At 41.2% G+C, this 14,783-nt stretch overlaps 1 protein-coding gene across 1 annotated transcript in view; it reads right to left on the bottom strand.

Annotated features, from left to right (window-relative positions):
• Nucleotides 1-14,783, bottom strand: part of cdc45 (CDC45 cell division cycle 45 homolog (S. cerevisiae)) — a 61,815-nt gene that overhangs the window by 14,712 nt on the left and 32,320 nt on the right. The window contains exons 10-15 of the mRNA XM_073055707.1: nt 11,980-12,099; nt 11,310-11,441; nt 10,066-10,164; nt 7,452-7,610; nt 5,833-5,971; nt 821-904 (exon numbers count right to left, since the gene is read on the bottom strand). Of these exons, the coding sequence (XP_072911808.1) occupies nt 821-904; nt 5,833-5,971; nt 7,452-7,610; nt 10,066-10,164; nt 11,310-11,441; nt 11,980-12,099 (733 nt within the window). The remainder of the gene's footprint in view (nt 1-820; nt 905-5,832; nt 5,972-7,451; nt 7,611-10,065; nt 10,165-11,309; nt 11,442-11,979; nt 12,100-14,783) is intronic.

The following is a 14,783-nucleotide window of genomic DNA, read 5'->3' as shown; positions in this document are numbered from 1 at the left end:
TGTGAATTAGTTTTTAAAAAAATTAGCTTTATCTGTCACATACAGCGAAAAATGTTTTGATTTAAATCAAATCTGCCGGGATTGTGCTGGGCAGACTACAAGTGCCGTCACGCTTCCAGCAACAACACAGCATGCCCACTATCCAATGGGTGTGACAGACTCCTGAAACACAGCATTGAGGTAACTTTCCCTTCATGACGTATTAGTGCTTGAAGCTCAGATTCTGGGTCATCAACTTTGACCCCAAAGTCTTCAAACAACCCAACATTTGCTGCAGATGTTATCATCATGAACCACAATGGGGTCCACCAGTTCTCACATCCTGCAGCTATAATACATCACCTCACCCTACATGCCTACTATATTTAATGAGTTACAATTTGGTATTCCGTTAAGTTTAAAAAAAACTTCTGCTTTCACCACCTCAGACCCTAGACTTCTGCACTGGCCCACTCACACAATGCCCGGTCATAAGTGGCCTCTGGGACGCTGGCCATTGCCTCTTCTCGGCAAAATCTCAGTTTTCCACTCTAATCCTGTCCCACTCCAACACTCCCACAATATTGACCTGTCCTGTTGAGGGGTCTTGGCCCGAAACGTCGACTGTTCACTCTTTTCCATAGATGCTGTCTAGCCTGCTGAGTTCCTCCACAATTTTGTGTGTTCCCACAGTGTGAGGATGCATTGTTGAAATACATACTCAAGGAAGTAAGTTGGACTAAAGCAACAATTACAAATAAGACTAAGTAAGAGAAACAGCATGCTAGTTTATACATTCGACACCAAGTGAACACTCACAATCCATTGGAAGCATACATACCGAGCGTACAAAACACTTGAGCAGATATTTGCACAGAAGTTTCATACAAATTGGTTTTGAATAGATCTTCACATCTGGGGTCCCCTAGAGACAAAGTTATAGAAACAAATTACTCAAAAGAGCCACACAAGTAGAATACTTATTAACCAAGGAGAAGGACATGGTGGATAAGGAGATCAGTGCAGAGTGTATTGATTTACAGAAGAGAGAGGTAGTGGTCAAAGCTGGAGGTCTGCAATTAATGCTGCTCTGTAGGAATCTGTACTGGGACTTCTGCTGTTTGTCATGTATATAAATGACCTGGATGTAAATGTGGTGGTTTGGGAAGTTTGTAGATGATACAAGAATTAGTGGTGCTGGGGATAATGTAGAAGACTGGCAAAGAATACAGCAGGATATAGATCAGTTGCAGATATGGACAGATGGTGTTTAATCTGGCCAAATGTGAAGTGTTGTACCTTGGTAGGTCAAATGTAAAGAGAGAATATAGCATTAAGGCCAAGATCCTCAACAGTGTTGATGGGCAGATGGATCTTGGGGTCCAGGTTCACAGCTCCCTGAAAGTGGTTACACAGGTCGATATGGCATGCTTGCCTTTCTCAGTAGAGGCACTGAGTTCAAAGGTCAGGAGGATTTGGTGCTGCAAAAAAAAAAACTCTAGTTAGACCGCATCTGGAGTAATGCATACGGTTGTGGATGCCCCATGATAGGGAGGATGTCGAAACTTTGGGGAGCGTGCAGAAGAGATTTCTAAGGATGCTGCCTGGATTAGAGGGCAAATGCTACAGCTGGAGGTGGGGCAAATTTGGGTTGTTTTAACAGGTGTGACAGAGGCTGAAGTGCTCATTCCTGTGCTGTACAGTTCTTTGTTTTAAGTTCTGGATTATAAATAGTATATTATAGAAACCAACACCTAGGTTATTATTGCTGGGCACAGCTGGAATTTAAAGCAAGTAGCAAGTTTAAGAGGTTAGTTCCTGAAGAATCTGAATGAGGAACACTTTAAAAAAGTTTATTTGGTATCCATTAGTTGAGTGCTTTTAATTTATCCTGTTGCGCTTGCATTTTATCTTTACTAGAGCAGATGAGTTTATGTTGAGGCTGATAACTACTTTATGATTTGCACTTTTAAATTAGTGCCAACAGACACTAAAAGTTGCAACAGATGCAAGGCTGAAAGTTATACCCATATCTAGTTGTGCTTTGAAATGCAGACTTGGTCTATCCATTTACACCCAAGTCCACTTGGATAATGTGCCACATCATAGTGAAGACCAATTAAAAAAAATGCAGAGGCTGTAAATCCAAAACAACAGTTCAGAAGTCAAGAGATTATATTATATACTATATACATGGACTTCAGTAAGGCCTTTGACAAGGTCCCGCATGGGAGGTTAGTAAGGAACATTCAGTCGCTAGGTATACATGGAGAGGTAGTAAATTGGATTAGACATTGGCTTGATGGAAGAAGCCAGAGAGTGGTAGTGGAGGATTGCTACTCTGAGTGGAGGCCGGTGACTAGTGGCGTGTCACAGGGATCAGTGCTGGGTTCATTGTTATTTGTCATCTATATCAATGATCTGGATGATAATATGGTAAATTGGATCAGCAAATTTGCTGATGATACAAAGACTGGAGGTGTAGTGGCAAGTGAAGGTTTTCAAAGCTTGCAGAGGGATTTGGACCAGTTGGAGGAATGGGCAGAAAAATGGCAGATGGAGTTTAATGCGGACAAGTGTGAGGTATTGCGCTTCGGAAGGTCAAACCAAGGTAGAGCATACAAGGTAAATGGTAGGACACTGAGGAGTGCAGTACAACAGAGGGATCTGGGAGTACAGATACATTTTTCCTGAAAAGTGGTGTCACAAGTAGATAGGGTTGTAGAGAGCTTTTGGTACATTGGCCTTTATAAATCAAAGTATTGAGTATAAGAGTTGGAAATATAATGGTGAGGTCGTATAAGATATTGGCAAGACCGAAGTTGGAGTATTGTGTGCAGTTTTGGTCACCTAATTACAGGAAGGATATTAATAAGGTTGAAAGAGTGCAGAGAAGGTTTACAAGGATGTTGCCGGGACTTGAGAAACCGAGTTACAGAGAAAGGTTGAATAGGTTAGGACTTTATTCCCTGGAGTGTAGCAGAATGAGGGGTGATTTGATAGAGGTGTATAAAATTATGATGGGTATAGATAGAGTGAATGCAAGCAGGCTTTTTCCACTGAGGCCAGGGGAGAAAAAAACCCAGAAGTCATGGGTTAAGGGTGAAGGGGGAAAAGTTTAAAGGGAACATTGGGGGGGGCTTCTTCACGCAGAGAGTGGTGGGAGTGTGGAATGAGCTGCCAGATGAAGTGGTGAATATGGGCTCACTTTTGACATTTAAGGAAAAATTTGGACAGGTACATGGATGAGAGGTATATGGAGGGATATGGGCCAGGTACAGGTCAGTGGGACTAGGCAGAAAAATGGTTCGGCACAGCCAAGAAGGGCCAAAAGGCCTGTTTCTGTGCTGTAATGTTCTATGGTTCTATATTGCAAGTTTATGAAACTATGGTTAGGCCACTTCTGGAGTACTGCATACAGTTCTGGTCATCCCACTGTAAAGGCTTTGGAGAGGGTGCAGAAAAGGCTTACCAGGATGCTACCTGGTTTAGAGGGCACGTGCTGTCCCGAGGGGCTGGATAAACCTGGGTTGTTTTCTTCTGAGCAGCTGAGGCTGAGGGAAGACCTGATAGAGGTTTAGAAAATTATGAGAGGCATAGATAGAGTAGACCAGAAGATTTTCCCCCCTTCAAAAGGTAGACATGCCTAATTCCAGAGGGAATGCATTGAAGGTGAGAGGGCAGCTTTAAAGGGAATGAGAGGGGTAATTTATTTACTCAGTGGTGGATGCCTGGATTGCTCTGCCTGGTGTGGTGGTAGAGCCAAATGGACTAGAGGCCTTGAAGATATATTTAGATCGGCACATAAATGTGAGGGAAAAGGACATTGTGTAGAAAGGAGGGATTCATGTTTTGGAGTTTATTTACTTTTTAAGCTAGTGTGGCACAACATTGAGGGCTGAATGCTGTTATTGTTCCTGTGCTGTACTGCTCTATGTTAAAAACAGAAAATGCAAGAAGTACTTAGGCGAGGGTGCAGACCCTTTGTCAGAAGTGTGAAGTAGACAAAAGAACTTGTAAAGCTGCAGAGGTGGGAATGGGGGGGGGGGGGCGGGTGGGGGTGGAAGCGCAATTTTCTCAGATAGAGAAAACAGGCTGACAATGGGGAGAGGCTGTAAACAAGATTATCAGGTCAGTGAGTGCATGGGAGCATCTGGAGGACAAGAACATAAATGCCATTGTAAAATGCAAGGCAGGAAGGCAAGCCCAGCACGCCAGGCTGGCATGACTTCTACTCCCCAAAAAGGTAAAAACAAGCAAATTAAGAAAATATTACAGATAGACAATTGATACAGAGCAAGAAATCAAGTTACATGAAGTTGTTGGATTCAATACTGAGCCCAGAATGCTGCAATTAGCCCAGAGGGAAAATGAGGAGCATGTCCTCAGGTTTATGTTGGGCCTCACTGTAACAGTACAGGGCTTGGAGCAATAGGGGGGAGTGGGAGTGCGATGAGGAATAAAAGTGGCAGGCTACTGGAAGCTTACACTTACCCTAGTAGATTGAACACAGATGTTCTGTAAAGTGATCAGGCAACCTGCACTTGGTTTCTCCTGTGTCGGGGAGACCATATTGCAAATACACTAGATTGGAAGTACATGGGAATGGCTGCTTTGCCTGGACTGACTTTACCCTGGATATTAGTGCAGTGACTTTACCCCACTCCCTTCCTTTTTACTCAAGTAAAAAGATTTACAGAGAAGATTTACTAGAATGTTACTTGGGTTTCAGCACCAAAGTTACAGGGAAAGGTTGAACAAGTTAGGTCTTTATTCTTTGGAGCGTAGAAGGTTAAGGGAGGGACTTGATAGAGGTATTTAAAATTATGAGGGGAATAGATAGAGTTGATGTGGATAGGCTTTTTCCATTGAGAGTAGGGGAGATTCACACAGGTGGACATGAGTTGAGAGTTAGGGGGCAAAAGTTTAAGGGTAACACGAGGGGGAATTTCTTTACTCAGAGAGTGGTAGCTGTGTGGAATGAGCTTCCAGTAGAAGTGGTAGAAGCAGGTTCGGTATTGTCATTTAAAGTAAAATTGGATAGGTATATGGACAGGTAAGGAATGGAGGGTTATGGGCTGAATGCGGGTCAGTGAGATTAGGTGAGAGTAAGCGTTCAGCACGGACTAGAAGGGCCGAGATGGCCTGTTTCCGTGCTGTAATTGTTATATGGTTATATGAGTGTGGAGGATTTTCCTGGCCTGATTTGTTCTCTCATTCTGCATCTCACAACCCCTGCATTCTTTTATCTGTGCTCTCTCCCATCTACTCACTGACCAACTATCTTGTTTACAGCTGTTCACTGTTTTACAGTCAGAATTATCCACACCCCTCCCTCAGCCTCTCACCCCCATCCTCCTTATAGTTTTAGAAGGATCAACACCGACAAAGTCTCTTCAACTTAAACCACTGACACCATTTGCGGCTGACCAGCGAGGCCTGACATACTCAGCATTTACACCATTTTCTTTTCACTGCATTACAGGATGGAAACTGCTCTGGAATGGCTTTGTTTGAGATGGGATAGGTCCTTGGTACTGCAGCTGGGGTTACGTCAGGACCTCAGCATTTGTTTTGTTCTCTGTATTCAGTTACACAATTGTAAACTGGCAGACGCACGTATCGGATGCTGAGATTGCTGGGAGATGGTACAATTGAATAATCAGCACTGTCAGCTGAAGGCAATTTCAATACTTCATTTGGGCCTTTTGTGTTCATGTACTGGATGACTCAATCATTGAGGATGTGGACTTTGATTCTTCACTTACATTAAAATGCATCGACAATAAATTCACTTTTGAATTCATTCAACCTCCCCAGTTTTATTCTTCTTATTTGCAGGTGGATCCTCACCTCTTGCAAATAACAATAAAGAAAGGGCCCATGTGAGATGATAAGACTGGTACAAATGCAGCTGGCGACTGTCTGATGAATAGCTCGGAGCTGCTGCTTGGCCAGTTCCAGACCTCGATGTAGTTTATCCAGATTACTTCTGCAGAAAGGCAGAGAGAACAGTCAGCAAAGGAAGAGAGACCACAGAGTCATCACCTTCATTACTAACATAAATGCACGTATTCTGTGCATTCTGATAACAAGAACCACCCCAAGGTAGTTGGGCGATAGTTCAGATCCTGAACTTAAACCAATTATTAACTTCATTTGAAGCACACAACATTAACCCGCTGATCACGTCTGTTGCATCAGCTTTTAGGAAGAACAGCATCTAGTGGATAAAATATGGCACTACAAGACAAAAAGTGAACTCACTGCTACATTTTCTGCTTTACTGGAGATGCTGAGCCAAACAAAATCATAACACCCATTAAAGAAATGGCATGTGACTGCCCATGTGAAGAGGATTCAAGGGGAGCAATCACATTGCGGTTAGCACAGTGCCTTTTTGTGTCAGCATTTGGGGTTCAATTCCCACCAGTGTCCGTAAGGAGTACACACATTCCCTCCACGCACGATCGTGTGGGTTTACTCCGGGTGCTCTGATTTCCTCCCACATTCCAAAGACTTGTGGATTAGTAAACCGTGGGCAAGCTATGCCGATGCCAGAAGCATGGCCACATTTGTGGGCTGCCCCAACATATCCTTGGACTGTATTTCACTACATTTTGATGTACATGTAATAAATAAAGCTAACCTTTAAATGGCCTTTAATAACAAGAGCTGACATAACATTAGTTGATTTAATACATAACTTCAATGTCAACAAAAGGATCCGTCGTAGAAACAGTGAAAACAATACTTCTGCCGCTTGAGAAAAGCGCTATTCATTACTCACTGGCATGAATATGCAACACCTGAACAGCTCCCAGAATTTTAGTGGGCAAGGTCAAAGGGAAGGAGCATTGGCTGCTGGATGGACTGGGCTGTCAACTGTGTACAGTACTGTGAATACATTCAGCTCTTCCAACAAAAATTAGAAATCAACATACAACAGAATTCAAGTACATATTGTTTGATGTCACCGCCTACATAAATAATTAGACAGCAAGGATTTTTGTTTAAGTACAGATCTCTCACTAATGGGCTTAAAGTACTTAAAATACTTTTCCAAAAGTATAATCAGACTTCTGCCTATTCTGAGTAAGATAATTCAAATCAGAGGAAAAAATAAAAATAAAAATAAAATAAACAATTTAAAAGTGCAGATCAAGAATAAAACAGACTAGGAGAAGAATATATAACCTACTTCACTTTCCAGCAATAATTGGAACGCAGTGGAAAACACGGTGGGCATTCTTACTGACATTTGATCTTTACCAACTGTTAAGTTGGTACAGGAACACAACGACCAACTTTGTATGTTGCTAACAACCAATGATATTAAATGGACGGCCAGCAGAGAAGTTTTGTGTATTTTTGCATCGTTTCAAAATTTTTTAGTTAAAGCAGCCTATGGCAAACCAAAAACCAACAGTACAGCTTAGATCCCTGAAGCAGTGGTTAAAAGCAAGCCATACCTGGACAGACTGTCCAAAGCTTCAATAAAATTTTGGTTCCCGTCATCTATCTCAATGTTCTCAAGCAGAGAGGTTGCTGAATAAACAATATCACTGGCGAGAAACTTGTTTTTAAACCCAAAGTGCACACTGAAGGTCTGTACTCGAATATCCTTCATCCTGAAAGTAAACAGAATAAATCTTAGAGCAGCAATTACCAACTGCAGAAATCAAATTAACTGCTACCAGACTAAACACTACAACTTAAAAAGGTGTTGTATTCTCATTTTGCTAATACAGAATTGATTGTTGTGGGAAGGTTGTCTACAGGTTTTTGTCGAAGTGAGGCATCAGTTATATGAGGAAAGGATCAACAGTATTACCAGTTTTTAACCCAGCATTATGTTTTCTATAATTGAGGTCACTTCAATCTTGTGATGAAATACAGATATATAATCCATAGTAAAGTAATTTGCATCTATGGAATTAGAATTCATTCTTAGGACATTTTGTTATCCTTTGATTATTCTTTTTGACAATAATACTAAATATAGTTAATTTGCAAGTCCCACTATCTGTCACAGTAAACAAATTGAGTCATACAGCACAGAAACAAGCCTGCAGCTCACCATGTCCGCGCCAACATTAACCATACATTTACACTTGTCCCACTTTAGTTTTTTTATCTTTATACCACTCTCCCAATTGTGCCCCCCCATTCTACTACACACATATACAAGGGAGAATTTACATGGGGCAATTAACTTACTGACCTGTACATCTTTGGGATGTGAACAAACCTGGAGCACCCAGAAACCCATCACAAAGAAAACATGCATCACCTGGGGTTCTGATTGAAGCCAGGTCTATGGCACTGAGGCAGCTAGCTACATAATCTATCGTCTTTCTGGAGGTGATTTAAGGAGAAATGTTGGGCAAAATACCAAAAGTTTTGCTTTTTCTCATCCCTCTCTAAAATTTGCCAAAGAATTTTAAAAAATCATATACACACGCTATCCAAACAGATCTCTAATTTAACATTTCAGCAAGGGCAGGATGGAAAACTCTCACCTAGTCATCAGTTTACACCATTTGCTCAAGTCGTTCAATGAAGAATATTATCATTATTATTATTATTTTTTTTAAAAAGAGTCAAGTACTATCAATTAATCTAAAATCACATCCTCCAGTTCTCCCTGGAGGTTGGCAAAGCACAGTACCAACAAGCCCAATAAAGTTGATGTAAATGGATGGGAAAAAAAAAAGAAAAAATTCAGAAAAATCCTTACTGCCCAGAGTAATACTAGCCAACGGGAAGATGGTAGCAAATTTTAGCACCAGGACTGTAATAGTATCTTCAGCTGCCTTGTCAATGACCTTCCTTATGCTAGCCTCTGCACAACGTTCAATTCCATTAGTAACTCCAAAACAAAGTAGTGCACACATATGCATACAAGACCATTCAGGTATATTGCAATTGCATCGGAAGCACTGAGTGATTACCTCCCAGATAATAGATAACCTAACACCTACCCTTATTATTAGACGCTATTACCATCTTCCTGGGATGGTGAGAGTAAAGGACAGCACAAATTTCAACTGAAACTCAACCAGACCAGTATAATAAATAAAACGGCAAGTGAGCAAGCAACTCCTCCTGATTCCTCAATCTTTACTCCATCCACAAGACATTCTCTCAACGAACATTTGCAACCACAAGAATCTCCTTTCAGAACAAAGTAGTCCTCTTAACCGTCCTCCAACAAAATCTTAAACTTGCAACAAACAGGCAGTGTTTGGTTGCAAGAAACAGGACTGTAGTGTCATACCAAGGCTACTTCAACAGTAGCTTCAAAACAAAAATCACCAAGGGGAATAAGAGCAGCAGACCAACAGGAAAACCTCTGCCTGCCTGTTCCCCTCCAACATCCTGGGCTTGGAAAATTATTACTGTTACTTTGTTGCTGGCTCTAAATCCTGGAAATCACCTGCATTGCTGGAATACCTTCAAAGTAAATTTATTATTAAAGTACATACATGTCATTGCATACAACCCTGAGATTATTTTCTTCCAGGCATACTCAACGATTAGTAAGCATTATGGAATCAGTGAAAGTCTGCACCAATTTGGGCGTTCAACCAGTGTGCAAAAGACAAACTGTGCGATAAATGAAGTACAGGGATTCAGGCAGGATCTTCTCTCCCACCTTTTCCTGGGCAACAGTGGTGTTCTCATGGGAACAGGTACCAGATTTTCTTATGATACACATACCCACAGGAATAGAGTTTGAAAGATGCTATCTGTATTGTGCAATCCAACAAATTTGACAATAAGAGCCATGAAAAAGTGGGTCAATAACCATTGGCTGGAACTATGATGGACTTCTGCTTCTGATCATGTATGCAGTTCGGTGATACTTCACAAATCCCTCTTTCTCCTCAATGCTGTCACTATTACTTGCAACTCTACGTGTCCCCATCTCATTCCGAATGCGATTCCAATGTTCTTTGGAGGATCTGCATTGTGTAGTTAGTTGCCCTCTCATACACATGCAACAATTCCCACACACTATTTAGTCAAATTTGAATTACTGTAGCTTCTATACAACTGCAATTTTGAGATTTTGTTGCTTACCCAAACTTATTAGCAGACTCCTCAATCATTTCTCGTAAATTATCCTTCAGTGCGATGTCCATCGAGTTAAACTTCTGTCTAACCTGGTTCAGTGGGAGTCTGCAATGTAAGTGGGAAACAGATAGTCAGATTTTACAGAATAATCCAACATCATTAATTACACAAGGGGCACAAGATTCAAAGGTTACGTGGCGTAAGTAACACATTGTTTACTCCTATACAGTAACATCAACTAGGCAGTACTTGATTCATACAAACTAGGCTTTCTATCATCCAGATTAGCAGAGGGGTAACAGAAGCCGGATTCCTGATTGCAACCTCCGTATTGCAAGTTAAAAACATAAAGTGCTGGAAATACTCTGCAGTCAAGGCAGAATCTGCAAAGATGGTGAAATGGAGTTACCACATCAATGATCCTTCATAATACCAGTGACACAGAAAGGGTGATGTCCTAATGTTGAACTCAAATAGGATGCAACTCAAGAGGATTTAAAACCATATTACAAGTAAAGCTGGCTAATCTAAGGAGGTGGAAAAGGGAGAACAAAGTGGAATTCTCGAAAGATCAACAAGACAAAGCATTGTGAAAACTGATACAATCCAGAAAGTCTTTACCTTAGGAATGAAATATCATATGTATCAAAGAGAAATATGCTTAAAATTAAAATAATTTTAAAAAAGTTATCCTGGACATATTTTATTACAAGTTGTAAGGTAGGATATCTCTCAGCTGAATACATCTGTGCCCAAGTACAGACAGTTCCCAGATTACCAAAGGCGTCCATAAGCTGAATATTTTTAAAAGTCAGAAGCACCCATTAATTATATTATTGCATAAAGTCCAATTTCTACAAGTCAGGTCCTCTGTAACCCAGGGAGCTCTGCAGAGCAAAAATTAGATCATCCAGCCTCCGATTGCTCGGAAATTATGACAGTTCAGCATTGTTCAGTGTGTGCAGCAAGGGTTAAGTACAAGGGGATGTATGGTCACATCCAGAATACTGAAGATCAGGAACACGGCGAGTCTGCAGCTGGAATTATGGTCCAGAGTCATTGTATTGTTGCCCTTTAAGTTACCGTGTAATGCAAGAAGACAAAAGAAACTGGAACATTTGTGGATTATCAAGAATGATACCAGCAGAGTTATCAATTATCAGAGTTTTATTGTAATTTGAACTTATGCAGCAGCTCATTTAAAAATTATGCTTTGTATTACAAGGTGGAACATGAAAGAGTTCACATACCCCATTTCTGCTAGGAATTCCTGAAGTTTCTTCAAACCCTGTATGGACCACAGCTTGAGATTGGCATAGGTGTAGCTAGAGTTACACATGCTCTCGTACAATGACCAGTGGTGGTACAGAGCAAGGCGTAGACTAAACAAGGCTTGTGGTTAAAGAAACAAAAAGCATTCATATTTACAAAAAGAAAAAGAAAAACAATACTCCTAACTTTTAGTTAATTTTAACATGACTAGTAACAGTTAAGAAGCTATACAAAATAAATCTCTTCCATATCAGTAAATAATAATAATGAAGTAGCTACTGTTTCTGGGCTTATTTGGTCACTTTATTCCCCTTATGTATATTCTGCGGCACCTCCTGGATCAGCAAAAGGTAACCTACAAGTTGGCCCCTCCTAAGGAAGAAAACTTATCAAAATCTCTATGTCAATACAGAGTCTAATCTGCACAGAGATAATAATGTTTCTTACTACTTGCTTTAAAAAAAAAGCCAGCTTTGCAGCCATGATTTGAGCTTTCCACTAGGCCAGAAATGCTGAGTCATTACATGCAATCTCATTTATTTTTTCCAAATACACTGAAGACGAGTTGATTCCAGATATGAAAATCTAACTTTGGTTATGCGGAGCAGAAGTAGGTTTGCTTTACTGTATTCTCTGATTAAAGGATACTCAAAGTCAAAAGAAATTCTCATGCAATCAATGGAGAGAGTGTTCTCCTCATCTTCATTACGATGATTGTGCCTCGAGACATGACGCTGCACAATGCCAACATCTGTCACATACTTCATGCTGCAGAACAAATCATAGTTGTAATTAAGTATCATCCTGTGATCACCAAGAACTATAAACAGACCACACGGCACACTGAAGCAGAATAAGGCCATTCAGCCTTTAATCCACTTCACCATCCGACCAAGGTTGATATATTATCCCTCTCCAGCCCATTTTTCTGCCTTCTCTTCTTAATGCTTGGCGCTCTTACTAAACAAGAACCTATAAACTTCTACTTTAAATACACCCAATGATTTGGCCTCCACAACTGTTTGTGGCAATAAATTACACAGATTCACCACCCTCAAGCTAAAGAAATTCCTCATTTCTTTTTAAAGGGTCATCCTTCTATTAAAGCTGTGTCCTCTGGTCTTAGGACCCCCCTACTATTGGAAACATCTGTCAATGTCAACTTTCAACAGCCTTTCAATATTTGATAGGTTTCAGTGAGATCCCCCTCATTTTTCTCAATTCCAGCAAGTGCAAACCCAGAGCTGTCAAACGAATTTTGAAAGCAACAAATTTCAGTAAAGGAGTGAGCAAGAAGCCTTCATCAAAAGAATGTGGAATTCTTAAAATCTTTTAAAGCTGGACAGAACTAGTAATTAGGGAGTGATGAATTAACAGATGATTTGAATGGTTAGAGTACAAATATTAGCCTCCTCTTTAGGTCAAATCATGGTGATACCAGTCTGCCTGCATTCCTCAGCCCTAGGTGCAGAGGGACAATGGAGCTGACTTGTGTACCCATCAGTCCGGACAGGGAGCAGCCACCAATGTGTCTGGTTGCTGACTACTAAGCTCCCATTCTGAATTGGCCCAATATCACTGACAGGAGAGAAGTTGATGGCAGAGCTCTTGAGGTTTTTTTAGGGGTAAATGTAAACTGGCTTTGATATTCCTAGAAATGCCTACAGTATCTAAAATGTATTAAAATGAAGGATAAATCATTGAAGCTCTTGAAGTTAATTGTTCTTTAAATTCCCCCTTTAGGAAACCACGGTGACTTTGGCCTATTTTAACATGTGCCTCCAAGTACACCAAAAACACATCTTAACAATCGACTCTAACATCTCCCCAAGCTAACTGGCTATAATTTCCTTTCTTCTGCCTCTCTCCTTTCCAGAAGAGCGGAGCGACATTTGTAATTTTTCAGTTCTCCGGAGCCATGCCAGAATCAATTGATTCTTGGGAGATCATTACTAATGCCCCCACAAACTCTTCAACCACCTCCTTTAGATCCCTGAGGTGAGGAACATCAGGTCCAAGTGACTTATCTACCTTCAGATCTTTCAGTTTCTGAAGTACTTTCTCCCTAGTAATGGCAACTTCACTCACATCTTGCAAGTGATCCAAGATGGCGGCACGACGCAACTTGCAGCGGCCACTCCGGAACTGATCATCCGTTATTTGTGAAGTGGGGTGGCGTGCGCAATCATAATTGATTGAAAACGGACACGGAAGCACGGAGAAACATCAGGAAATTCCAGGAAGACCTTCTTCATTGCTGCTGCTGTGAGGTCCGGGTCTCTGCTGGGAAGAACAGGCCCCCAGTCCTCGGGGTCGCATTGCCGATGGCCGTTGGCGGGGCCGTCTTAATACGCTTGGCAGAAGATGGAGCTCAGAGAAGCTGTGCCGGAGGGGATTGTCGTCGGCTCAGAGGTTTGACGGACTCGGAGTCCTTTCGACGGACTCGGGTCGCTTTCGGTGTGTGCTGCGTCTGCGAGGCTGGTTTCGACAGAGCTTCCATTGTGTGCTGTGTCTGCGAGGCTGAGTCGGAAGTCCATAGCGGGGGTACTCCCTTCTGCCGCCGGCGTAGGATGGCGAGTCTGTTGGGACCCTGGGGACTTGTGGAAACTGTGGTGATTTCTTTTGAACTTACAGTCCTTTAACATCTTGGACTATTTTTACTGTGCCCATAGTCTTTTTTTTTTTATCAATTATGCTATTGTTTGCACTGTTGTAACTATATGTTGTAATTATGTGGTTTTGTGCAGGTCTTGTAGCTTTAGTTTTTGGTCTTGTTTTTGTCTAGTGGATTTGGAGCTCCTTTCCGGGGAACGCGCTAGATGGTAGTGCGATATTAATACGCAGCAGCCTCTCCAGACTCTGGATTGGGGATTGCCAAACGTCACGTGGATTTTCTGGTGTAGTCTGTTTTGTCATTTGCTTTTGTGATATCATTCTGGGGGAACGTTGTCTCATTTTTTAAACTGCATTGCATTTGTGGTTTCTAAATGACAATAAACTGAATCTGAATCTGCCCCTTGACATTCTCGAACTTCTAGCATACTGCTAGTGTCTTCTACAGTGAAGACTGATGGAAAATACTTATTCAATTTGTCCATTTTTTTTGGCCCCCCATTACTACCTCTCCAGCATCATTTTCCAGTGGCCTGATATCTACTCTCACCTCTTAAACTTTACATATCTGAAGAAACTTTTGGTATCCTCTTTAATATTACTAGTTAGCTTACCTCCATATTTCATCTTTTCCTTCTTCATGACTTTAAGTTGCCTTCTGTTGTTTTTTTTAAAAAAAGCTTCCCAAGACCACACTAATTTTACTTTCCCCCTCAACCCCATTCTCCTGCATTCTGCCCATAATCTTTGAAACCCTTAATAATCAAGAATCTATCTACCTCCACTTTAAATATACCCGATGTCTTAGCCTCCACAGCTGTCAGCGACAATTAATTCCA

This window comes from Hemitrygon akajei, chromosome 9, assembly GCF_048418815.1.
Source record: "Hemitrygon akajei chromosome 9, sHemAka1.3, whole genome shotgun sequence".
Classification (NCBI taxonomy): Eukaryota; Metazoa; Chordata; class Chondrichthyes; order Myliobatiformes; family Dasyatidae; genus Hemitrygon; species Hemitrygon akajei.
This window is presented reverse-complemented; position numbering and strand designations above follow the sequence as displayed.